Source organism: Barbatula barbatula (genome assembly GCF_947034865.1).
Source record: "Barbatula barbatula genome assembly, chromosome: 22".
In the NCBI taxonomy this organism is placed as follows: domain Eukaryota; kingdom Metazoa; phylum Chordata; class Actinopteri; order Cypriniformes; family Nemacheilidae; genus Barbatula; species Barbatula barbatula.
This window is the reverse complement of record NC_136785.1, coordinates 3,097,219-3,125,126: the sequence shown is the minus strand read 5'-3', so window position 1 is coordinate 3,125,126 and position 27,908 is coordinate 3,097,219. Positions and strand designations below refer to the sequence as shown.

Genomic DNA, 27,908 nt, shown 5'->3' with positions numbered 1-27,908 from the left:
TATATATATATATATATATATTGGACCCATCCCTAATAAACTTTGACTTTGAGTGAACTGCACTTCTGTGTCTGTGTCTTTCTTGGTCCCCGGATCCGCTGAGTGTTCCATCGACTAGACTTGTCAACTCTTTACTCTTTAACAAAGTAATTATTTTACACAAATATATATCCAAAATGAAGCTATAGATTAGATTTATATTTTACTTACAGCATGAGGGAACATGAAGCTTCTGTCACATTATTACTTTACAGTGTCTATAGACAGATATCATGACAAGATTCAGATTCTGTTTGGACGTTTGATTGAAAATTGTGGGGCTGGTGACAAAGATGGTCACATCGGAGGGGGGTGACGTACAAAGCAGGTTGTTTAGAAGGGGTGAGGTAAAATCCGTTGTACACACCCTTATACGTACATGCTTGTATACAGCCACAAACACATCTATAACACAGTTGGGTACAATAACATTCCACTTGATGATACATCGTCATCACGGTCACATCAATAAAAAATATCACTTATAAATATTGAAATCTTTTGAAACACGATTTGTTTCGTGTAAGACAATAAAAATGTCCATATAAGCAGGTAAGTCATTCTCAAAGCAAAAAGCATGAAAGAAGCTCTTTTTGACCACAATGCTGATGTGTCCATGGCAACAGCAAATAGTTTCAGATTTTTTTTCCGTCTAATGACAGTCATAGATGCCCATTTGTGTCAAACACGATGTCATAAGTGTCTCTGTAGGTGGTTAATGCATTGCACCATTTTCTTTAAGCAGATGCCACAAACTAAGACACCATTTCACATACTTCAACAGCACGAAAGACGCATTCCCATGGAAACCATGACAAACGCTCTATAACCCCAGACACCACATATATCTGCTAAAGGCTACTTATGTTCATTTTCAGAAGTGCAGTAGCACAAAAATGCTATCTCAAAGCTAACAGATTCACTTTAGTTTCAGATCGTTTCTATGTAAACTATAATAAACGTATTCAACAGTTACGATTAAAGCACAATAGACGTGATGGCCACATATCTGATCGTTTTCTTTTCATCCATGAATAATTTTCAATGAAAGATCCTTTAATATTCTGGATAAATACCTTCAGACAAATGTAGTATGTCAACAGGCCATTTTATGCTTACATTTCACAATAAATTGCAGATAAATAAAATAAGATAAATAAGATTTCTATGTTTCTAGAATATTTCTATTCTGTGTATAACTCTTCCCTCTTTAAAATTTCTTTCTTTTACTCTTCGAGAAAGTCCCCATCCTTTTGCTTCTTGATAAATTGCCTCTGTATTGCATAATGAACTATATCGCAAATAATAGTCTGGTACATTGCATTTGTTTGTGTTGAAATGTTTCTTGACATGCTGTTTGTTTCCCTGCATATATTTATTTATTTAAAAATCTATTTTCTTGGCACACACCTTTGTACCTAATGTGCAAAGCATTCTGCGTGGTGAAGAATCTCATTTTCCGCAAGTGCACACAGGCAGGCGATTGACGTGTGCGTGTGATTTATTACTGACCGAACCTTTAGCAGAGTCAAAGCTCGCCAGATGCTTAACACTTGGATCACTCCGCAGAATGCCACGCTGTGTCATCAAAATATTCAGCTTTAAGCAATGCCTTGAGAACCGTGAATTACAAGATGAATCTGTTTAACAGCCCCACCAACCTAACACGACCTTTTATTTCTTGCAAGGTTGAAATGACGTTTACATCCTCTTTGAAATTCAAATTTCAAATCACAGAAACATTGTTACAATGTTTCATAAATGTTATTCCCACATCCAACCTTGTGCAGCATACGTGTCTCAATTCTAATCTAATAAAAATGTTCTGTCCTGTATGTTTTTACATTGTACTGTGACTAACAATCAATATATTTGCATGGAAATATATTTTATGCAGGCTGGGGAAGCTAGCAGATATTTTTCCCTGTTCTTCAATCGTGCATAGTTTCATAAGGGCCTGTGACTTTGTACAGTCCATTTAGACTCTCTCTCTCTCAGTGGATGATGTGGCGTTTGTCAGGCTAATACTGCTGCCATGCTTCATCATGTGACCGCTGCTGAGGAGAGGTAGCTATATTAGATCAGCGCTGTCTGTCCAGCAGGCACGGTTACCACATCCAGCAAACCAGCCAGAACACATCAACAACACTATTAGCAGTACATCCCCGATCCTGCGTCCCGCTCTGCAAAACTGTACCGATGCCTACGAAACAACACACGAGAAAACGAAATACGAATGCCACGGAAAAAAAGCTAGACCTTCGAATGATGGACATGCTTAAAGGGATACTTCACCCAAAAAATACAATTCTGTCATCATTTACTCACCTCTGAGTTCTGGGGCACTGTTGACTGCCATTGTATGTTTTCCAACTATGGGAGTCAATTGGGGGCAAAATCCAAATATCCAATTTATACAGATTTGGAACAACTCGAGGGTGAGTAAATGATGACAGAATTTTCATTTTTGGGTGAATTATCCCTTTAAAGGAACCGTCATCTAGATTTCCCACAATCCCATGGGAGAAAGAAAGATCAGTCTACGGGTCGTTGGAGCTGAACTGTCAAAAGAGAGACATCTGCATATCTCCTTGCCATTTTCACTGTAATGGTTTAGATATACTGTACAATTGCATACATCCCTGTTACCAGCACACGCCTCATTTACAGCGAAACAAGAGCAAAGCATCATGGATACTCACCACACTATTCCCTGAGCCCCAGAACCGATGGGCTTTAGATTTTGATATCGCTTGAGAACCGTGAAGGTGGAATCTCCTACTTCCACGCTGTAGAACTGGTTGTCCACTTTGCTTTTACTCATGTTGTAATGCTGGGCAATGTAAGAAACATCAACTTGTTTGCCAAACCCCTGTGTGAAGAAATTGATTTATTAGCTGGGAATGTGTTACTTGTTGTAACAAAAGACATCATTTCAGAAAGTCATGCGACTTGGTTGAACAATTTCGCCATTCCTTAATTATAGAGGTACATATACAACCCTTATGGAATGAAAATATATGGCAATGTACCGAAATATATCAAACAATACATTTTGAACCAAGTGCTTATATTTTTCAATATATGACAAGCAATTCCTTGTGAATATTTCAATATATTGTAATATTGCATTATATTAGCATTTATAGAAAAATAAATGTTCTATGCACATGGGTTGTTCATATATTATTTATATATTATCTTTGGTATTTTTATATGATATCAACACAGAATGTAAAGATCCAAAACCCAACTTGGCTTTGTTGTCTATGTCATATCAAACACTTGATTCATAAATAAAAACAATTAAACAAATATTTTACTATTTTAATACATTATTGACCGACTCCAAAGCATTCCAACATGATGCTCTGGATTGCATACTTGAGATTTAGAAGTCTGGTTAAACTAGTCCGTCATTCTACAGTAGATTATCCTATCAATGATATAAGAGGCTCTCAGTCTCTAATAGAGTTCATGTCGGCTTTACAACATCTGTGTAATCGTTTGTACAAACCGTCAGACAGTATATTCACGGTTAAATGAAAAGACGAAGCTGTCTACATAATTTCACAAAGCTGAAACAGTTATTAGAGAGAGTCTATCTTTATGATGCCCCTTTATTAAACCCACAGAGCTAATGTGGACCTAATGAGAATTAGATTTACAGTAATTGCTGCCTTTTCTACAATGGTAGTCAATGGTGCCTCAAAAATCTCTGCTAACATTCTTCTAAATATCTTTCTTGGTGTTCAACCAAACAAAGACATTTATATGAGTTCGGAAGAACTCGAGGATGAGTAATTCACGACAGAATTTGTTATTTTTGGGTGAAGCAAACCAGCCTTTTTTATTTAATTGACTAGACTGATGTTTGCTTTAAAATTTTAAGTTTGACTCATGTACCAAATAACTGCATTGATTTTCAATGCTCGATACTAATACAAGCTTTCCTGTGGCTCGCTAGAAAGACCATGGCGCTAGCTATGCCAAGGTCATGGGTTCGATCCCAAGGGATTGCACATCAGATACAAATGCATAGCACAATGCAATGTAGTCGCTTCGGATAAAACCTCTGCTTAATGTAAATATGCATATTTAAAGCCATCTTATGATGCTCTTAATGCATTTTGGGAAACTTGACCCTGAATTGTTTAGAATGATGCAGAGAATTGATCCTGTATGTGTACATCAATAAATATCCAGACATGCGGTCACCACATTCCCATTTGTTTTAGAGACAAAGACAACCATAGAAATGAACTGAAGAATGGAAGTGAATGAGTACTCTACCTTTTAATTGACCTGTATGGAACACACACCTGACAAAAGGCAATCTTCACATCCAGGACGGGAGCACTGCAGTTATATAAGAAATGTCTGTTCATAAATACCTGAAAGACAAGGACAGAAAAGAACGAAAATAATGGGTTATACCTTTTTCTAAAATAATACCTCAGAATAAAAGCTTAAAAAGTGTCGATTGAAAATGCTGCATAAAATCATCTTGAATTATTTAATATAATAAATAAATAAACTGTAAAGTAATTATTTATAATCTAAAAAAATGAAGAACATATTATAAACAAGTCGCATCTTAGGACCGGAACATAAAACATAAAACAGAATCACATAACACCTATCAACCACAAAGCAGAAACCTTCCCTTATAGAAATGCCCCAGCAACGACCCTCGCTGTCATCTGATATCATTTTTTTATATTAAGATATCCTTACACATGTAAGGCAAAATGCTTTCTTCCATAATGATCATTTCATCTCCATAGACGTCCAAGCGACCAAATGTCACGCATTCAGGGGTGTTTTTACAGATGGTGGTCCCCTGCACCCAACGCGCGCAATAGGGACCTGAGATAAGCAACACGTTTTCTCACGTCTGTCATCGCGGTACAGGTGTTTAAGCCCAACGCTGTGCACATAACAGTGACAATCTATGCATTAGCCCTGTGTACACGTCTGGATGGACAAAAATAGTTTGTGTCATTGGAAAGTCAAAGACGGTATGTTAATCTGTGTTGATGATTTCTTCCGCCTGATCTGTTTCCTGTTTTTGTCCCTTGAGGAGGGGGAGCTTTGTTGCACGCTGCCTTTTAAAGATACCGAAGCCCTGCAGATAAACGTTAAATATTCATTAGTGTTTCCCAAGCTTCATCTCAGCCAGCAGTAACCAGGGGACCTGTCCAGCTGCGCTAAAGGACCAGTTGGCAAGTATCAGTATGAATGCATTTGGAAAGTACATTTTTAAACGTTAAGATGAGTTAATATCTCTTTCTCTCTGTATGTATATAGTATACACATATATACAGGTGTGGCTATATATAGCAGTGGAAATGAATAGATTCATGTACAGTGTTGTGAATGAAATAAAGTCACCCAACAGCAATGTGAAAGACTGACTTGTAGTTATCACTTAAAAAATAGAACTGTTGTATTGCTTAAAAGTGAATATGAGCTTGTTTTCTTTTCAGTATTGGAGGCCTGAAAAAATACTGTACACAGCATTTTTTCTGTTATTGTGTCCTTTTTTATAAATGCAAATAAAATATAATATTTGTATTTGAAATTCGGAAGACATATTGGTAGTAGTGAAACAAATATTTGACCTAAACACATACTTAGAAATAGTACATTCAGAAATCTAAACTGATTTAAAATGATATATTCATTTTGCTATTATTAAAACAACTTTGCATGTATGTATATAATGTATGCATTTTTTGTATGACCGTGCGTTTGAGGCTCCGACAGAAGTGTGTAGATGATGGATATGATGTACGAAAACATCACTTCAGGTGATTTTGGCTGGTTTTGATTGACAGCTCACAGCTACATGTAAATAGCGTGAGAGCTGCCAACAGCCTGTCTGTTTGAGAACTGCATGGCATTAAAAGAGCTTGTTACACTCCTCTCCAGAGCAACAACCATGAAACACAGAAAGATCTGCAGTGCACCACTGCTAAACATTTTGAGACAAAGAGCATTATGCGATGTTATGCAGAGGTATGACATCCTTCATACTGATTCAAATGAGATTCATAATTCAGAGAGAGAGAGAGAATAATGCGTAAAACGACAGAAGAAAGGCGCAGGTGTACTCATTTGCAGGTTTAGTTCTCTAACGGAGGGGATCGGAGATGACGTATTTTTGTAGGCTAACCTGGAAGAAAGGGCAGCGCTGGTCCTTCGACTGAAAGACTTTTGGAAGATCGCAAAAAATAACCTCTGTGATTAACAAAGGTTTATGACGCTTTGTCTATCAAGACAATCTTTACAAATAAACACAAGATTACTTTTGAAGCCGAAATACAATCGGCAGAAGTAAAACACGATGCTATAAACAGACTACACCTAAGGTTGCTTGATATCAACGTCACCACCACCAAGCCTCCGACGACTCTTTCAAACTCAAATTAAAAATGTGTTCACTCCGTGAATGAATCCACATGTATATTTGAAGAGATTTGTGCCCATGTTGCATTATTTGCGCGATGACATCTAACGTCCCGCCAACGGAAGTAGTCGCTTTAAGCAACTTGTGTGCAACCGCCATTTTTAAGACACAATAAGACTTTAAAAGATCACAAGCGGGTTATAATTGGTGTGTTTACGTCATAGAAGAATATGCGCAAATATTTTGATATTAAGCTGACCTTATTTCAGGGGATTTACCAAAAACCCATTGCAAAAATTGGAGCGATGGAACCGGAAGTCCTAAATTGCTATCTCGCTTCCGTGTTTTGCATACAAAAATACATCATCTCTGAGTCTCCCTGTAAATATTTTCCTTTACCATGTGTTGTTGTGTTTTGGTTGTCTGCTAGCAGTGCAGCACAGATCTATAAACGTCTGATCAATACAGAATAATTCAGTTCAAGTGTTTATATAAAGTAACACATTCCAATGCACTTTGTTTCGAAGCTTTAAAGATAATGTTTCCATTTTGTCCTTATTGAGCAGCTCCATTTAAAGCTGAGAAATGTTATTTTATTCGAATGATTTATTATCGTACAGCAGCCAGGCATTCACACGTGGTAACTTTGTTAAACCCTCAAATATCTCCCAAACCTGATATTTTAGACCAATGTCTGACGAGACAAAGCAATTTTTATAGTGATGTTTTTTTATACCATTTAATAATCCTTCTTTTTGACACCTCCTTCAGATTGGGAAACAGTTCTGTCTAGACTGCTCGTGTAGCACATATGTACCTGGATAACACTTATGTTTTTTAAAGTGGAAAAATGTCTCTATGAACTCTATTGAGCTTAATGATCTTATTTTGTAAAATAATCTGATGCTATGAGAGAGTTAGTTTGTGCAAGTACATATTAATATCATGTGTATTTATATTAACAATGTTGCATGGTCTAAATATGTACAAGATTAATACAGTATTATGCAAATTACATGTTATGTTACTGTAAATCTAGATTGAGGCCTCAGTCTTTGTAAAACTTTCGTGTCAAAACATTTCAGAACCATATCATTTACAACCTGTGGCCTCATTTATTATCTTCCATAACCGGGTAAAATATTAAAATGTTACCATGGTAACAAACTTGGCCAATACTTGAAGCACCGTTTCTGAAATGATTTCGAAAAAAACTAAACAAAAAAGGCTCTGGGACGGAGACGTCTCTTGGGAAATAAAGCTTTCCGTGAGAATATGCTCAAGCACATTTCGGGCACACAAAAAATGATCAAACATTACGCATAATCTAAGACCTGCAAAAAAACATCTGAAGGCGTCCAATCACCAAAGCCACTGGTTTTCATAGTAACATACGAAATTTGACATCAATCATTTGGATAAACTGAGTTTACCAAAGGTCACACCTACGGGAATCCTAAAAGAATTGTGGGTTAAACATCCAAACTAAAAATAATGCACGTCATTGAATCTAATGACACTGAAGAAGAGGATTGTGGGTAATAAAAGATGCATCATGTGGTGTAGTATTGACAGAACCGTAGAGGGCGAACACGATATTTAAATAAGTTGACCTTCACGCCCATCAACACGATGAAAAAGTTAGTCTCAGCCTTAGAGACCGCCCCCTGTCAGTTTTCTGTCATTTGTATTGGACAAATAAAGAGGCGGTCTAATCCACATTGAATAAGGACACAAATTCTCAGTTATTACATTTAGACATTCTCACAAGTCTGTTATTGTGGTACAATATATATTTGATAACCTGTTTCAAAATAGGACAAAACAAAACACTTTCTAGAAGGGTTAGGCTACATGAGACGAAGACGTGTATGTGTTAGAATAGGTGATGATGTCACACAGGTGGTGTGTCACAGGCTAATTATGTAAAGTGTTTCGACGGCAGGTGAAACATTCAGTCCATGGCAGACAGGTGAGTCCAGAGCTACAATGAATCATCACCCCTGAGACCCGACAGATGGAAAGTGTTCATCACCACAGCGCACCACCTCTCTCTCCCCTCACCCTCTCATACAGGTTTTGCGAAAAGAGAAGCTGATGCCAAAATGTCTGGCTGATATGGAGAACTAAATATTGATGGAGAACTAAATATTGTCTGATGCCTTCATTGTTTTGCTTTGTTTTAATAGTATATTATTGTCAATAGTTTTCAATGGAAGAACTCTGTGTGTGTCCTTATTCATACTTTAATCTTTGTACTAAAAGTCCGTACTTCGGTGGTGATGGGAAATGCTTGTGTGAGCATAACATTTCAAACAAAATATATTTTTCTGCATAAATGGCAAATCATCGACCCTTAAGTCTGAGAAAAATGAGAATGTCTAAGATACGACAGAAGACCACAGCGCTCTGAAACCCTGAAAATCACAAGCGCTTTGATGACATCATCAACACCTTCACCTCGCCTGATTGGCTACAGCCATGTTACGTTACGTCATAAGTCTCATTCTTTCCCAATTGTAAGATTCTGCTGAGATACAGGCGAAACCTTCATTGATATGCGAAAAAAAAGCATTAAAGATAGCACGCCGAAATGATGCGTGAAACTGAAAGCGGAGGACAAAAGGCAGACACTCGACCTCTCCCTTCTGATGTTACACACATCACGTCTGGGACTTTAATATTATTCTTTATTATATCCGTCAATCAATAGAGGTTTTGCAAGAATCCTTTGTCTGGAATAAGCTAAATTCAATCTAGGAGAAGTGAACAGAGAATATAACAGAAATAGGAAACGATTGCACTTAAAAAACAAAGGCAAGCGATACGAATACATTTCGTTTTTTTATATGACATTAATACAGATTCATCTTTAAGCGCACATGGCCTGCAATTTTAGTGGACAAAATTAGATCATTAGCTATTGTTCTGTTAACAAGCCGTTGTAAAAATGAAGGACCTATTATCAAAATATGCAAATTCTAAGATATTGTCTTATAAACAAAAATAAAACCTATGATCTCTATTTTCCTCAACTGGGCATTTTAAAGGAATAATGTAGTTTGCAATTTAAGTTTGTGTCAAATTAAATTATTAATTGTGTTTTTCTCATTTTAAAATATATCAGGACTGCTGTGTGCAGTGTTCAGGGGTAAAAGTCGAGCAGCGAGTAAGTCAAAACTAATGACTCTCAAGTGCTGACGGTGTTACTCAACACCACAGGTTTTCTCACATCGCAGAGCTGATTTTAAAACCTCCAGTTTATTCAGTAGTTCTGCAGTCAAACTTCTCATTCCACACACGCGCACACAAATAGGAACATGTCTATATACTCTCAGAATACATATTAGAAAGAAAGAAGAAACTATTTGTCAGATATGGTGACCCATACCCGAAATGTGACCTCTGAATTTAACCCATCCGGTGAGTAGTCAACGCACGCACTGCATGTCGTGAAAACACATACACCCGGAGCAGCGGGTAGCTATCACTGCAGCGCCCGGGGAGCAAGTGGGCGTAGGGTGCCTTGCTCAAGGGCGTTACCCTCCAGCCCTGAGAATTGAACTGGCAACCCTATTGGTCACAAGTTCGACTCTCTCACCATTAGGCCATGACTGCCACATATTTAGACTGACTACAAAAAACTGCAGAAAACAGTAGTATGCTACAGTAGTTAGCTATTAGCAAACAGCATGAACAGGCTGGATTCGATGGAGCCTGAGCTCTTACTGAGAAGAGCTGTAATGTGCTTTGTTTACTGGTAAATCAATGGCAGACATCGCTCACTAATTACACAGCACTTGAATATTTTGCAGATGGCTGCACAAATGCATCGCTGGAGTCCATCATTGACTTCAGCTGTAAATCAGTGCAAAGGCTGCAGGAGGACACAATTGTTTTCTTGTTTTCTTAGATTTGGCCTGTTATGTTTATGTATGTGATTGTACTTTTGTATTTATTTATCTATTTTGGGGACTATAATCGGTCTGGAGCATGAGTAAATCGGTCTGGAGTAAATATGACATATTTTACATTTGGGAACATAATCATTTTATACATTTTTTATTTAGTTATAAAAATGCATTAAATCTATAATTAATATATCAAATATAGTATAATGGCCGTATGTTCTGAATACATGAACGTGACCTGAGATATTTCATCTTGTTTAAGAAGTATGTTCATTCATGTTCAAAAAGCTACATAAATCTGGGTAAGAGAAAAAGATGAAAGAAAAGGAAAAATGAGATTCATTTTTCTTCCCACGTTCCTTGTCACGGTAATGTATCTTGATATAATCATTTGTAGATATTTGTAAAAAAAAAGACAAAAGGCTTTATACGCAATTTCTTTTTTTGCAGTGCATGAGGAAACAAAAAGTCTGTTCCGAAACCTAGTGAGATCTCTAAAACAGCCTTGGGATTAATAAATACACCCCTGACATGAAGGCTGTTCCAGAAGGTCCTAAGCAACAGTCCCAGAATGCATTGCCATGAGATCTGCAAAAAAAGGTATCCAAGATGGCAGATGGCATGCCTGGCGTGCATAGTTGCAGCCCATGTGTTTTAAAATAAATGTAATTGAGATTATCAGTGATGAATCATTCAGTATAATATTTATATTTCTTTTATACTAAATATTATAACAAATTCATATTGAAATTTTTAACTACGGATTGCTGATTTCTGTCAAAATAATCTATGAAATTGTTGAGATTTCTTCTGAAAGAGAACAAATTGACCTCAGAAGAAAAATCTGAAGATATTATTTGTTAAATTACAGTTTCCCATCAGCCCAGGCTGTAAACAGACCGGATGTATATTACATACAGTCGCAGTGCTCACATGAGAAACCTACCTAGTGCTCTTCAAACACCAAATCCCTGCAAAGCATCATCGACAGGCAATCCCGATTACTAGATATGGATTATGACTGGGATTTTGACCTGCGCTTTCAACATTAATCTGACAACATGTGCATGGTTTATCAATAGACTGCCCAATCTGATCAGATTATAATAATCGACTTTATGAAGCACATTTCTATTAAAGGAACAGCAAAACCAGTGTAACTGGTTCATGAAGTGTAATTTGGGCATTATGTTATCTGCTAATTCCAATTTTTGCTCTCTTCTTTTTGCTGAAATGGTCAACTTGTCAATAAACGTGTTGGACGCATTAGGACATGTTCACACTTGACACTGCTAGCGTCTGTTTTACATTATAATCCTATGGAGTAAACCGTGTTTCCAACAAAAGTCCAGAGTGCTTTTTTAAACAGAGACCTGTCGAGGAACGGGGTTGGCGGAGAAGGCTACAATGGCAGCCGAAACGCCTCTTGGACCATAATTTTGTATAATGTAAGTTACATTTTCAATTTTGATAACGTTTGATTGCATTTCTAGCGAGAAATTGGTATCGTAGTTTTTAAATATGAGATGGCAAAGGGGCTCTCTGTTTATAATTTAAATAGACTTCCATTACGCTGCCTAATATGAAGCCTGTCTCTCTAAGATGCCTTCATGTACGAATGCTATCTTTGAACAATCTGGCTGCTATTTGTAACCATAACGCTGAGAGCGTTTTGTAAAACTAAAGAAGCGCCATTGTCAACTTTTCTTTGTCAAAAAGAAGTCAAATGTGAACAGAGCCCTACGTAGTATTTCTGTGCTCGATATACTCCCACAGGGTTTGTATAGGTTTCGGAAATAATCGTACAGCTGTATCTGTCTTTAATGTGATCTAACTATTTTACTATTTTACAAACTATAGCAATTTTAGGAGAAATATCTGATACAAAGAATTGAAATGCTAAAGACACTCAAATAAAACAAATGAGAACTCTATCAAATCTCCTGAGCAACAAAGGAGCATCCGCTGTGCAATACAATTTTCCTCTGGGCTAACAGCACATTTGAAGAGAAATTACTTTCATGTATTTTCTATCCTATAATCTGTCGGGGTTCATGGATATCCCAGCATGATTTATTCTTCAAAGAAATGAGTTTTAATCCCTGGAACTAATGGAAACCCACTAACTTCATTATTCATAAAGCACTTTTGATTCAGTCCACTTGGACAGACAAAGTGGCTTTCGCATTGATGCTGCCAACCGACAGCCACTCAAAATCTATTTCATTTTTGGACTGAACTATAAACAAAGTATGTCTCTAATACAGTGCCTAAACAGGACCTTCTAAGGGGGCATTCATATTGACCATAATCTGTAGGTGGCTGCCTTGGATTTTAAACAGAGCTAATGTGGTAGAAACAAAGAACAAAAGCTTTCTGGCATTCGTTTCATCGCGCTTTGAGTGAAACACCAAACTTTCTGACAGATCTCGAGTGCTTCCTTCATTGGGTGAGCAGAGTACAAAACATACGCCGCCCCCAAACCGTTCAAGATTTCAATTACACAAATCCCGGCGTTCATCACGTTCCGAAACTATCCGCAGTGACTCAACGAGTTTCTTAGCAACAACCAAAAAGCTCAAGGAGTCAACAGCAATGTTCTCCAGCGCTATGACTGTGATTCACACTATCCTGTCAGTCATTTGTCTTGTTTGATCTAAAAGACAATAGACGAAGAACCTGAAAACTCATATTTAGCCCACAACGGCATGACTGAAGTGTCCAAAGTAAATGTCACTCGCTGTTCTGTGCATATCAAATCCTCTTTTCTGTGGCAACAGCATGTTCTCTCAGGTCTCTGCCAATCACAGCGCAGCATCCCTGAAGGGCAGAGCCCACGCAGCCAATCAGGAGTTTCCATCACGTGGGCATAACAGCAAACTACAGCAGAAAGGTTGGCTGATGTCTGACTACGTATCTATCGATCTATCGATCTATCGATCTATCCATCTATACATATATCCATCCATCCATCCATCCATCCATCTATCTATCTATCTATCTATCTATCTATCTATCTATCTATCTATCTATCTATCTATCTATCTATCCATCCTCTATCCATCCATATATGTATCTATGTGTCTACGTATCTACCTACCTACCTACTTACTTACCTACCTACTTATCCGCTATCTATCTATCTATCTATCTATCTATCTATCTATCTATCTATCTATCTATCTATCTATCTATCTATCTATCTATCTTTCTATCTATCTATCTATCTATCTATCTATCTATCTATCTATCTATCTATCTATCTATCTATCTATCTATCTATCTATCTATCTATCTATCTATCTATCTATCTATCTATCTATCTATCTATCTATCTATCTATCTATCTATCTATCTATCTATCTATCTGGTTCGGACTTGGAGACATACAGAATAGAATATCACATAAAATTGTGTTATATATTACCGCTATACTGAACTGAGCAACATTGCAAATACAGTATAGTGATGATTTTGAAAAGCTTCTATTAGGTAAGATACAAATACTTTTTTATTTAGCCGTCCATTCCTTTTATATTTTAGTTCATATGAAGTTGTATGTATTGTTAGGTTAAACCCTAATTCGTGGAGTCTAAATGGCCGAGTCGACCTTGTTGGGAGACTTTTGGTTTCCATGAAGAAAACAGCATATAAAGCATGTTAGAATACTTTTTCTATGAGGGTTAGGTTTAGGGAGAGAATATACAGTATAAAAGCCATCATGTACTGTATATCACTGCTGTACTTCTGAAACCTTGTATCTCCATATTTAATGATTTTTATCTCTGGTTTCGCATATATATATAACCAATATAAAGTGTGAAAAAGAGCGTGTCATCTTTGACAATGCAGCATTTAATAATTTCTTTACATTTCCTGAAAAACAGTGAATTTGGACATCCAAGGTTTTGGAAGGACAGCAGCGATAGGAAAAGTCCCAATAAAACATGGAAACACAATGTGTGTGTGTTAACAGCTCTTGCTGGGTGTGTTTATAGCGTTCACTGTTTGTCTGTTTTCTTCTGCTGTGCACCAGAGGCACATTTTATGTCGGCTTACAAACATCACACAAATATGCCCTCCTTCTCTCTCTCTCTCTCTCTCTCTCTCTCTCTCTTTCTCTCTCTCTCTCCATGTTTCTGTAAGAAGCCTGACATGCCGTAATCACAAGTTTTGCATCCAACCAAATACTTGAAAAAATACACCTAAACACCACAGCTTGCAGTGGCATGAAATAGGATGACTACCAGTTTATTTCTCACATCATTGTGTCACTTGTGCACATCATTTCTTTGAACAAGGTGCAATTGCTTTGGAAAATCCATGCAAATTATTATGTACAAATATCTGCTGTTTCCTACATTATCAATTGCTTATGTCATGTTGATCAAAATGTATTATAATGGGTCTCTTCTCGAATAATCTCACCCCACAGCATTTAGGCATTAGTTCATAGTCTTTACATGCAAAATGGTTGAACAAGTTGTCATAATATGTCAAGGATATTTCTATACATTTCCATTAGACTTCTTTTCTAAATCTGTCCTGAATTGGTAAATTGCTCCCAGGTGAATCTTGACTTTCTCTAACGAAGGTGCATCTCATGAACCATCAACTGGCAAGTATATATATAGCCGGAGCACAACACAATGCTACAATGTCTGACAATGGAAGGACAAGGAATTGGACGGGGTCAGCCAGACAGACAAAGAGGAAGAAGAAGGAAGAAGGAAGAAGAAAGAAGAAGAAGAAGAAGAAGGAAGAAGAAGAAAGAAGAAGAAGGAAGAAGAAGGAGGAGGAAGGAAGGAAGAAGGAGGAAGAAGGAGGAGGAAGGAAGAAGGAAGAAGAAGGAAGAGGAAGAAGGAAGAAGAAGGAAGAAGAAGAAAGAAGAAGGAAGAAGAAGGAGGAGGAAGGAAGAAGGAGGAAGGAAAAGAACTGTGTCGAAAGAACAGGTATGTAATCTAACAATAGGCACTGTACTGTAATACTGTATAGTTTCTGGAATGCTTCATACAATATTACAGAACTCAACTTGCATTTTACAATATACAGTTAGTATACTTTTTAAAAAAATATATTTTGTGTTTTGCATTACTATATTCGACATAGGACTGCAAGACAACTTCACAGGGGAGGCAGAAGGCCATTTTTCACACCTGAACAGTGCCATAAGACTAAGGGAGATAAAGAGTGCCAATATAGAAGACAACAACATCTTTGAAAACATCCAAACAGTCAGCATCTCAACCATTGACAGGGTGCTGAAAAGACACCAAATGAATATGAAGCAGCTGCACACTGTTCCATTTCAAATAAATGTTGAAAGAGTGAAGGAGCTGCGCTACCAGTATAAAACATGTATGAGTATGCAGCAACTGTACCTCACAGTAAACAGTACAACATCGTATAGTGATATACAGTACAGTAAGAGTGAGTCTCGACGGCCCAAGAGGGGACAAGCGGGGGCGGGAGAGCCGAGAACGGCCACCGCTTGCCAGATGCCGGAGCCTGAATCCGTCCATCCGAGGGGGAGGAGCAGGGGCGGAAGAGCCGGGAGTGGCCACCGCTTGCCAGATGCCGGAGCCTGAATCCGTCCATCCGAGGGGGAGGAGCAGGGGCGGAAGAGCCGGGAGTGGCCACCGCTTGCCAGAGGCCGGAGCCTGAGTCCATCCACCCGTGGGACAGGAGCAGGGGCGGAAGAGCCGGGAGTGGCCACCGCTTGCTAGAGGCCGGAGCCTTAGTCCGCCCACCCGAGGGGGAGGAGCAGGGGCGGAAGAGCCGGGAGTGGCCACCGCTTGCCAGAGGCCGGAGCCTGAGTCCGCCCACCCGAGGGGGAGGAGCAGGGGCGGAAGAGCCGGGAGTGGCCACCGCTTGCCAGAGGCCGGAGCCTGAGTCCGTCCACCCGTGGGACAGGAGCAGGGGCGGAAGAGCCGGGAGCGGCCACCGCTTGCCAGAGGCCGGAGCCTGAGTCCGTCCACCCGAGGGGGAGGAGCAGGGGCAAGCCGGGAGCGGCCACCGCTTGCCAGAGGCCGGAGCCTGAGTCCGCCCACCCGAGGGGGAGGAGCAGGGGCAAGCCGGGAGCGGCCACCGCTTGCCAGAGGCCGGAGCCTGAGTCCGTCCACCCGAGGGGGAGGAGCAGGGGCAAGCCGGGAGCGGCCACCGCTTGCCAGAGGCCGGAGCCTGAGTCCGTCCACCCGAGGGGGAGGAGCAGGGGCAAGCCGGGAGCGGCCACCGCTTGCCAGAGGCCGGAGCCTGAGTCCGTCCACCCGAGGGGGAGGAGCAGGGGCAAGCCGGGAGCGGCCACCGCTTGCCAGAGGCCGGAGCCTGAGTACTTTTTAAAGCATGTATCTGTTCTGAAATACATTTGAAAAGTAACCTTCCCAGCCCTGGTTATTGCATATGGCTTTCCGGAATATGTCTGAAATACCTGATTCTGATTGGTCATATAGTTTCGTATACTGACCCTGAATCCACCATAGAAGACAACAACTAACAAACTTTCATGTGTGTCATGAACTAGTGAAGGTAATCATATCGACACTATCACTTTGCTAACTCTCTCATGGAGGACCCAATATTTTCTCCTCCAACAATCCACCAGCATCTCCTCTCTCCTCAGTTTCTCCCCACTGTGTAAACTTCCTGTTCTTTTTGTGTATCACATCTACGCTGACAACACAAATAAAGCAAAACACTTCCTGTGCACTAAGAGCCTGTATTTTAAAACACACAGAAAACAGTAACAAGACACGGGCATCAGGACAGAGGGGTTATTCCAGGGGAAATGACATTTGTCCAAACACTGGTATTAGAAGAACACAAACAAAGCGCTGAGATAATAGCGTCTCATTAGTGTGCTTAGGCAATTAAACTTGCCCCTTACATAACACTCTCTGTCACGCTGACACACAAAGAGCTCCTGCGAAAACATCTAAATTATTCACATTCCTTCAGCAAATAGCGTGACCCATGGATGTGGACACTCGGATAATTCAGAGGAGATGGAGGATCGAATGGAATCACGTACAAAATCATTTGAAAAATCTTTGTTGACAAAACAGCACATGCAGGTTAGGTAAGTTTTGAAGCATGGTAGCTAAACTGGTAATGTGCTGGTTTAAGCTGGTCATGTGTTGGTTAAGGTGGTCACGAGCTTGTCCTAAACTGGTCATATGCTGGTTTAAGATGGTCCTACGCTGGTTTAGGACCTGCTTAAACCAACTCAGGACCAGCTCAAAGGAGTACTTCACCCAAAAATGAAATTTCTGTCATCATTTACTCACCTTCGAGTTCAAAATCTGTATAAATGTCTTTGTTTTGAGGAACACAGAGAAAGATATTTGGAAGAATGCTTATAACCAGAGAAAAAGATTTTGCCCCCCATTGACTTCCATGGTAGGAAAGATTGCTTAATAATTTTTGTTTGTTCTGTTGAAAACAAAAGAAGATATTTTGAAGAATGTAGAACAGCAAACAGTTCTGGGGCACGTTTGACTACCATTGTATTTTTTCCTACTATGGGAGTCAATGGGGGGCAAAATCTGTTTGGTTATAAGCATTCTTCCAAATATCTTTCTTTGTGTTCGTCAGAAAAAGGAAATGTAGATTTGAGTAAATGATGACAGACTTTTCATTTTAAAAACCAGCACATGACCAGCTTAAACCAGCACAGACCATCCACCATGCTTCATATACCTAACCAGCATATGCTGTGTTTTTCAACAGGGGTATACAGTACATACAGTTTTTATGTTGACTCAAAATCTTTTGAAATCTTTTCATCTTTCCCATCTCTCTCCGGCATGGTGGGGTGAGATGGCAACATGCTGATTCTGTCATTTTCTCCTTGGCTGTGACGCACTTGTTCATTTATTTCTCTCTCCTCCCTGATCAGCATGAGGCTAAATCGTACTGGACATAAGGATCCGCCTCACCCCTCGAACCCTGACCCCTCCAACTCTCTCCAGCTCCACGTCCACAGATCTCTTTTATCACTCACTAATCTCGTACTTTCATTCTGTCACATACTCTCTCTTTCTCTTTCTCTTCAAATGATAGTCACTCTATCCCGAAACATGTGCACGAACATGAAACAATAATAGGATTTACATTGTGAATATATTGGCAATTAATGATAAAGCGATTCAGACACGCAAGGACGAACACAAAAACAGGAAGCGCAGATGATCCGAGAGTTTGACATCTCACAATTCTCATCTACATAATCAGCTAAATCCAGTGCAGCAGTGTTGCAGTTTTAATCTAAAGTCTGACAGAGTCAGTGCCGAGCCAACAGGGCCACCGGCACCATAGAGACACTTTAATAAATGGGAAGAATGAATTCTTTACAATTCTTCATTTACAGAATTTAAAAAAAGTCAGTAATGAAGGTAGCACTGAAATAAATAACCAAAATTGAATCTAATCTTGTAAGATGACATTTGTACACCTTCAGGGATTCAATTCAATGAGTCACCCCACAAAGACTTCATATGGCTTTATTAGATTTTAAATATGACATATTGAATCTCTGCAAAATATCTCTGCTGTCCTTCTGAAAACCTTGTATCGCTGTATTTCGGATTTTTTTTTTTTTTTGGCATAAATCATTTTTATACGTCACCCTTTGTCACTGCGTTTTGCAAACCTCTAATCGATAAAAAAGTGCCTATACATTGTATTTTTCGATTTCCTGAAAAACGCTGAATTTGGGGAAAATGGTGGTTTCGTAAAGATAGCGACGATATACGTACATTTGGATTTAGATATGACACAAAAAGGCATACATGATATTTGTGCACAATAAAATTTCTGTAATAGCTATTATTATTCAAGCACACTGACGATTCAAACGTATCTTCCAAAACAGCACAGAGAAGCCTGTAAACAGGTTGCCAGGTTGTTTCGATCACGCAGTGCTGTTGGATTTACCACTTGGATGTGTTAGGAGAACACAACTAACAAACAGCTCTGTAATTATGTAAACAAAAACCAAACCAATAACAGCACCATCTGTCAAACTAAGACCTGAAACACGAAGCCCTCCCAATATGAAAAACAGCAACCGGAGCAAAGGATTATGGGAATTGTAGTTCAAGGCATCTATAATACTAAAAGGCTGAAGAGCTTCGTTGATAAAAGTCCCGATATTTCCCTTTTGAAGTGAAGCAGGGAGGTCAAACATAAAAGTGAAAAGCAGGTGGTAGAGTAATGGATTTTCTTCTCGCTGATGGCTGCTGTGTTCAGTAATATCAAACTCAATCCCAGCAGCCTTTGTTTCAAGTGTCTCAAAACCATCAGCGCGCAGGGAAAACATTCTCCTCAGGGGCTGAAGTTTCACTGAAAATCACAGCACTGAAAATAAACATTTAACAATGTAAAGAAAAAAACACAGCGGATGGATGTGGATGTGTGTTGAGATTCTGTTTCTTGTGAGCTGGTTATTATAGAACAAGGTCTATTTCTTTGAAGGAACGAAGGACACGTATTTGAGTCAAGCCCCTCCTTTTGCATAATTACATGCCCAACGAGCATCCTGTGACTCCACATGGCCACCAACAAATGACATCATCCATCACACGTTGGAACACATGCTAACGAAAAGCCCCCAACATTCAAGGACGATTAACTCAGATGCTTCGAAGAAATCCACAATCCACAAAAAATCTGTATGGTGGTAAAATAACATTTAGATATGATTTTAATAGTTTATGGCATGGATAGTGATACATTAGCCTTTATTATTATCATTATTAATAAAGCCTCTTTCAAAACACAAAAAGCTCTGAAAACATTTAAGAAATGAGCGCAAAGCAAGAATTGGTGGATATGTGAATGTCGCCAATAACAACAGATTGCTAATGTCTGAAACCATTCCAACAGCATCTATTTCTCTGAGCGTGCTAGCATGCGCTGATGTCCTTCGCTATCTCATTACGAAAGCTTAGGCCTTTAACACACACAATTTAACTGCAGAATGTGGACCTGCGATAGTAACATTACAACACTGAGATGGCTTCACCGCGGTTCACTAATCCTACCTCAACCACCAAGAGACCATACCGGTTACTGGCTCCCACACATAACATATTAAGTGGGTCTGTCCGGAGAGAAAACTTATGATTTTGCAATCCCAACAAGCTTTTTCGACAACTACGGTTAGAGGCTATAAGGTAACACTTAGCTTCTGATATTCCAAAATAGCAAAAGGATGTAGTAACACAAAAACGACTGATTCAACATCAAAGCAGCAAACCAACAAAAAAAGCCTAAAGAATATTGCTAAATCTAATCGATGGACACTAAATGACTTATATTTCCAAGGTACTGGAACTGTGCCATAAATTACACGTTCAACCTGCCAAATCTTCAAAGCAAACATTTATCTGTTGCCTACAGGAGATCTGTTTTCATAGCAGTCTATTAATGACCATTAGGAGGCAGATCCTTGAAAAAACAGTGACCATCCGCTAGCGCTGAGGTCAGTTTGCACAGAGAAATCGTTTGCCGAGCCGTCCAACTCGCATGCAGCAAGATGCCAGTTTCTCAAGGCTGTCCTTTAATAATTAATTCTCAAGATGAGTCTCTTTATCTTTCAAAATGTCAGCACACGCAGAGAATACAATATTTCAGATGAACGAGACATCCCTTTGATACATGAACCGAGTTTAGGCGGGACACCAACTGGATTGTGATTAAACAATATAGAGAAACAATGGGAAAGCCTTATTGCCCATATGGGTGTTTTTGGGGAGCTATGAAGGGTGCATGCTCATTGGAATAATGTATTACTCTTTACCAAGCCCTGAAGAGTTTGTCTTTTTAATAAAAGACTGCAAACATTTTTTTAGTAATGTGTTAATAGGTTAATACGTTAATATGGGCCACATTGCACCAATGCATCAAAACAATGTCCCTGTTTTTATTGTAATTGAAAAATGGTAATTTTCAACTATAAGTGAGGAATTAATTATATAACTAAATAAAAAACAGCAAAACAACAGTATTGTTATTTTATCTGTTTGCTACTCGCATGAAAAAAAAACCCCAGTACCCCTGAGCTCAGACCCCAGACTCCAAAAGCACTTTCAAAACATTTCCTATAAATTGTATATTCTTCCACATAGGCTATGGAACGAATGTGCTTCTTGTGCAAGAATTACATTGAATTAAAGTCATGTTATTTTTTTATTTGTATTATAAGAGCAGCTTGCTATATTCAAACAGCCTATATAAATACAAGTATATGCATAACAATATTTGTGCATTTATATTTAAATTTTTTGACCCCCATATAGAACGAATTAAGATCATAAACATCTATTTTGTAACCAAGGCCTGCTATGACGGCAAACAGGACAGTCGATATGATGCATGTCTGCGAGTGATGCAGGAAAAAAAACAATGGATGGATATGCGCTCGCACGCCAACATCGGGTAAACACCGGAGAAATCCGGGCACTTTCGGGTCCGGTCGTCCTCGTGCCCAGCGACAATCGGTGACCAATCGTTTATTTCCCTGCCACAACGGCATTGACTTCATTAACCTTCAGCGATCAATATGCATCACCCCACCCTTCAGGTTCCCGCATCAACATCTCTCACCGACCGACCTACCATTCCGTGCCAGATGCCCGACGATCCCGGTCCGGTGACAGTCTGGTCCTATTCAAAACATCCCGACAGGCGACGCTTTTCAAGATCACGATGAGGACGAAAAACGGTGACAAGGAAATAAACGTGGATCAAATGAAAATAGAAAGTGGAAAGCTGCTTTGCGATGCTGAATCACTGCGCGCTCACCGTCCTGCGACCATTGTGCTGCAGGATGCTGCTTGTACCATTAATGGATCCTACCAGCGGAGGGATGGGAAAGGGGTGAGGGAGACGGGTTGCCGTGGCAACCGGAGGGAGCGCGTAATGACGTCAAAGCCAGGGGTGAGGAGATTTAGAGGAGCGTCAGTAGATTGGTGCGCTTCTGCACATGACCGCCGACTGGGCGTTTGGAGGCGGGCGCGGAAGAGCGGCATCCCAGAGCATCCGACTCGTTGAAGCGAATCGGTTCAGTGATTCTTTCGAGTCACCAGAGGACACGTCCGAATGCAACAGCAAGGCCTTATAATAAAATTTAACTGCGTAAGTACTCGAAATTAAAGATTTAAAAATTAAAATTACAATAGATTTTAGTTGTAAGTATTGACATAAATTCTAGGCTACTGGTGCTGTGATAGACATAATTAAATAACTTCGAATAGTAATGCATTTAGGTCAAATGTACGTGTTTTTAAAGTAGCTCAAGTTATTTTCTCCCTTGCGGTAACGGCATGGCTGAACGATTCGGTTCATACGAATCATTGATTCGATGACTCGCTTCAAAACAATGATTCGTTTGAACATTATTCTTTGCCAGTGCTGTGGCTGAATGCTGACAGTAATCGGGCGTTGTTGGCCAGAGAGGCTCTCTGTATGTGCATCAATAACAATCTGTATTTGTGTATGCATATGATCTAGTTATACCCTAACATGTGTGCCCCCTAATGACACCATCCTGATGGTTTGTCCTGTTTTTCCCTCATCACCTTGCAGTCAGCTGTGTAGGGATAGAAAAACACTAAGCATGCATTTTAGATCATTATATACCTATTACAATAGATAGGCCTACCTGACTTCAATCTCTTTGGGCGTCTTGTCATTGGATACCTGCAGTTAAAATGACTGGCAGCTCAGCTGTCGTTATATCCGTGTCAGACATGATAAATATGTGAGGTGCTCTGCGCATCAATCTCACAAAAAACAGACCTTGTGTCCTTGAATAAATCGCTGGAATAATATCTCTCCACATGCAGGACTGTCTCTCCAACTGGCTTTACAGTGTCTTGACCCCCATTTCAGTTCTAGTCAAACCCCCCCACACCACTACGCCTCTAGGCATATAACGCTTTTTCATCATCTCGATTATTGTATTTTTCAAAACTCACACAACTAAACAATGTTTTAGCACCCGGACATCTCTTCATGTTGTATTTGTGTCTTTTACTAACTACATACACCAGAATGACCACGATCCACTCTGAAACTCAAGCACACTCCAGAAAATCTTTACGTAATATCATAATGGAAATGATCAACCATTCACTGCACACATTGCCAATACTGTACAGGGCATGTTCAATAGAATGAACCCACATTAACAGCAATTAACACATTTAATCTCCTATTGTTGATTTGTTATCTTTTAGAGAGTAATGATCTCCATCTCCAAGTCTTTCAGTGTTTTCAAAAGGAATCAAATACATATTTCATGGTGGTTTACACACAAATTCTCAAATGTAAACCTTAAACGTACTGTAAATAGTTTGGGATTAAAGTGTTTGCAATAATGCACAAATGTAAATTAATAATTACACGATCATTCCACTAGAGGGCGTATCGTGCATTGGAAATGTAAATGCAGCTCAAGTCTGTTCAAAAGGAAGCTTTCGAGCTTTATTACTTCCTGACAGAGTGAGAATTGACTCCAAGCAATTGAAGTCTCGAAAGGTTAACAGTCAAGTGCTGAAGGACACTGATAAGATATTCACAGATGTTTTCAGAATCATTTGTCCTTTCGGAGTTTACTTTTTTATGCAAAATAATGCATAAGCTGTGCCATTAGCTAAACTGAACATTTATTTGGGACCCTCAATAGAGCTAAAAGAGGCAAAATATCAAACAAAATCTAATGTACCGTAACGTATATTGTAACAGACGTCAACATATCCATCAATGATGAAATTGATGGTGCGGAGAAGTACATGGCAATTGAGTTGTTGAAATATATAATATATATGAAAAGATTAACTGTCGTAGTTCTAGGAAATTTATATTTACATGCTGGAATCAGGATCACCGTTATCACCAATGATTTTCATATGAATACATTACAATAACTATTACACTGCCTCATTGCTTTTCTTTTGAAGTGTTTCCGCGTTATGATGAATAAAGCAGAAGACATAGAAATTGTAGAAATGCAACATTAAACAACTGAACCTTAGAGAGTGTGTCTGGAAATGTTGTTAAATTATAAACTAAACTTTTAAAATGTAAAATAGTATATGTAAAGTACCAGTTTGCGTGCTTTGAATTATATAAAATATATCAGAATTAACCATAATTTGTATATTACAAAAATAAAAGTGCATCTGAAGGTCCATTGGAAGAGCATGATGTTGGGTATGCCAAGGTCACGGGTTCAAATTCCACCTCAAGCTTTATAGAGCTGTTTTGTGCTTCAGATATGAATAAACAACTTAATCGGGTAGAAATATTTCACACATCTTCGCATCTTTTTATGGTTTAAACTACACTAAACTCAAACAAAAGCAAACTATGAAATACTCAAAGACATTTTGGGTATGAAAGTAACTGCGTCTAATACGGCATGAAAAGGTACTTTACATAAGAAGCTGAATTCCACATGGTTTAACATATGCGCTTGAATCAGATATCTGGGATCAGACAGATTAAACCGTATTTACCTCCTGCATACGTCTTTAGGGAGTATTATAACCACATTTAGTCTCAATAGAACAAATTATGGTCTCAAAAATGAAGTATTTATGCTGTTATATGTGAAAGTTTGTTCTCTAGTGGCATGCTGCTTTCCTCTGAGGTGTAGCAAAAAAGCAAAGGGAAGCATATTTGCAAAATCAGGGCAAGCAATTACCAAACCCACCAATCTAGTCTGTCTTTCCTCCTCCCCTTTCCTTTCCGGCATCCCCGCAGAGGGTTTAATGGTCTGGTCGGGAGCCAGCAGCGTTTCTGCAGCAATGCCCTGTAGGTACAAACTACCCAAAGCTGAGATGGAGAGGGCAAATACAATCCTGGTGGAACACATGGTGGAACGTTCTTAGAAACTAATAAAGAACCTTCAAATATATGAGAAATGTCCAGTCGCCTTTGTATCATAGGACACCAAAGTATCAAAGTGTAAAAGTAAGACATATTTAAACTGAATTTAGTGCGACGGGGATTACACATCGCAACAATTACTCTATAGAAATTTAAAATAATTATTGAATAAAAAGAGCCATACAGCAATACACCCAGCTCAGAGATTGTTGAAGAAATTATAAATTGTAAGACAAGGAAAAGGACTTGAAAAGCAAATCAAGACCGACTTGCTTACTGTACATCATTTGCAATGCTTCATGGGAGTTGGTGGTTGCTGGTTAGCTCTGTTGTCGTGATTTTAGTTTCCATGGTATCAGTGACTTCTGTGATTGGTGGATCTCTCTTTAGTATATTGTATATTGTATACATTAGTATACAATATAGTATATTGTATATAGTATATTGTATATTGTTTCCTGCGAATTTGTCTGTTTTGTTTACAAGTAAAACAATAAAAATGTATTTCTCTGTGGGGAAAATTGAGACTATCTGAGCGCTTCTCTTGTGCTCTGAGCCTCTGATGGCCAACATCCTGGTTGAACATTTCCATGTACTCCATCCCATATCTTTTCTCTGATTCTATTTCTCCTCATAATCCTGCTCCCCAAGGCCCTCCTGAACCAGCTAACCACCACCTCCCTTTGGCCCACTTTTCGAAGGTGGGCACACAACTCCCGAAAACAAAAATCCTGCGATGTGTTTTAAAATAGCCTTGTTCTGCCTTTCACCGGATTCTGTTGTGGAGTGAGAAAATGTCAGCGCTGTAACGCGCTACCTCGGTGTGACATTTGGTTCATCCATACCCTGCTATTTGTGGCTTAAAACTACATTTTTGCCCTCTTAGTCATATGAGTGGTGCTAACTCACTGTTTCTCTAACACACACACACCCTTCCTTTCCTCTGAACCAAAAAATGAACATCAAGTAAACCATGACAATGTCATTGATGCGCTTGTGTGTTTCTTTCAGTTCGGGATGCACAATAAATGTTCGTCCATATCGATAATTTATCGTGCATCCCTAATTGAAAGTAACACAAGCGCATCAATCACATGTAATAAATGATAATAAAATTTAGGGCCGATAGATTACAGCCCATAAATCATAAATCATTCCTCTGGTTAAACTTCTATAGCTCCACACAGCTTACAGTTAAAAGACAGTACAGCACTGTCTTTCTGTCATATTCATTCACTTACTGCTATTAGCAAAACACTGTTGATGTAGGTACAGTGTGTAGATATAAATTCATGTGTAAATTATAGGAACAAAATCATATTGTTTAAATCAGTTTGCTGTCTGAATGCTTTCTGTCTTGAGACCTGTTTGTGTCCAATAAGAAATATTTCTTGGTTGCTCGGAACTACATCTAGAATGTGTTTATCGAAACCAGAAAAGTTTGAAGGTTAAAGAATGGTTAACTAGTGTAAACTAGGCTTGGTACATGATTTTCAGGGGAAAATTCGCTGTTTTCTGCAGTCAACGTTTTCAAATTAAAGCAGTTTTTGCCTTTTGTTTCAATCATAGGAATTTTATATTAATATTTAGATGTTGTATATCGGCAAGTATATCGGTTATCGGCTTCCAATGTTAAAGAACTTTCGGCCAAAATGTACATACCGGTACATCCCTACTTTCAATCTCCAGAAATGTTTTGATCAAAACGTTTACGGCAACCTTCCTAGGGGTCACGTCAAGTCAAGTGTGTTCCATACAGCCCAAGCAAGACTTTTAGGGTCAATAAAGACTCGGTTTGAGAGTGAGGGGGTGGAATGAGGGCAGAAAAGGGGTTTAGGGAGGGGGGGATTGTGAGGTTTGGGGACTGACTATCTCATTCCTGTGTAGCTCCCAGGCAACAGACTGCGAGCAATAAAGATACTAAGCGTAACTCACACCAGAACACTGCAACGAACTCATAGACAAAACGATTTTGGATTTGTTTGCCTATTATGACTTTCCGCAACTACCAAACATTCCAGACGTGGCCAAAATAATAGCAATTTATATGTTGAAATTGGCTAATCTTTCAAAAGCCATTGTACCCTTACAAAATGGGGTTACCTATAATAACCACAAATGTATCTTGGTCTTAATAACTATAGTTACACTATTTCTAGTTAAACTCTGGCAATACATAAGGCAACAACCTAAAAAAGAAATGTTGCTATATAAATATAAAAGCTAACTAGAGTCTTTAAAATAATAGAATTTGACATTTTATTGGTTCATTTATTTTTCTAATGGGATTTGCTTTTGACGCCTCGGCACTGTGCGTGACGTGAAAAGAAAATACGCAAACATCTTCCCTTCAGTTGCCATTTTTAATAAAGAAACCCTGCACTCACACCCGTGTACTGTTGGGAGACTTCTCGTTTTGAACGCTACATATTTGGATGCGCGTCCACAGCGGACTGTTTCAATGTAACAACTTTTCGTGGTATTTTCCTCCCAGTGTCGGATAGTTTCTATAGAGACGCCTAGTGTTGCTGCTCGGGCGCTGGAAAGTAACCAATGAGAGGCGGGAGAGCGGGTGTCTGGTTACTCCCTCTCTCTCTCTCTCTCTCTCTCTCTCTCTCTCTCTCTCTCTCTCTCCTGTGAGCAGGAGGGCAAAC

The 27,908-nt window shown here is 39.1% G+C and overlaps 1 protein-coding gene across 7 annotated transcripts in view; it reads right to left on the bottom strand.

The window, feature by feature from the left end:
• The window catches only part of mapk10 (mitogen-activated protein kinase 10), a gene marked incomplete at its 5' end in the record, with an annotated part of 46,515 nt that extends 24,287 nt beyond the window's left edge, over positions 1 to 22,228 (bottom strand). For 3 of the 7 annotated variants that reach the window (XM_079487219.1, XM_079487215.1, XM_079487218.1), the window contains 3 exons: positions 2,742 to 2,911; positions 4,333 to 4,433; positions 21,979 to 22,222. In XM_079487219.1, coding sequence (XP_079343345.1) covers positions 2,742 to 2,863 — 122 coding nt within the window. Of the gene's footprint in view, positions 1 to 2,741; positions 2,912 to 4,332; positions 4,434 to 21,978 lie in introns of those variants that run through there. The other 4 variants (XM_079487220.1, XM_079487214.1, XM_079487217.1 and 1 more) reach the window with 3 other exon arrangements.
• Positions 22,229 to 27,908: the final 5,680 nt, after the last annotated feature.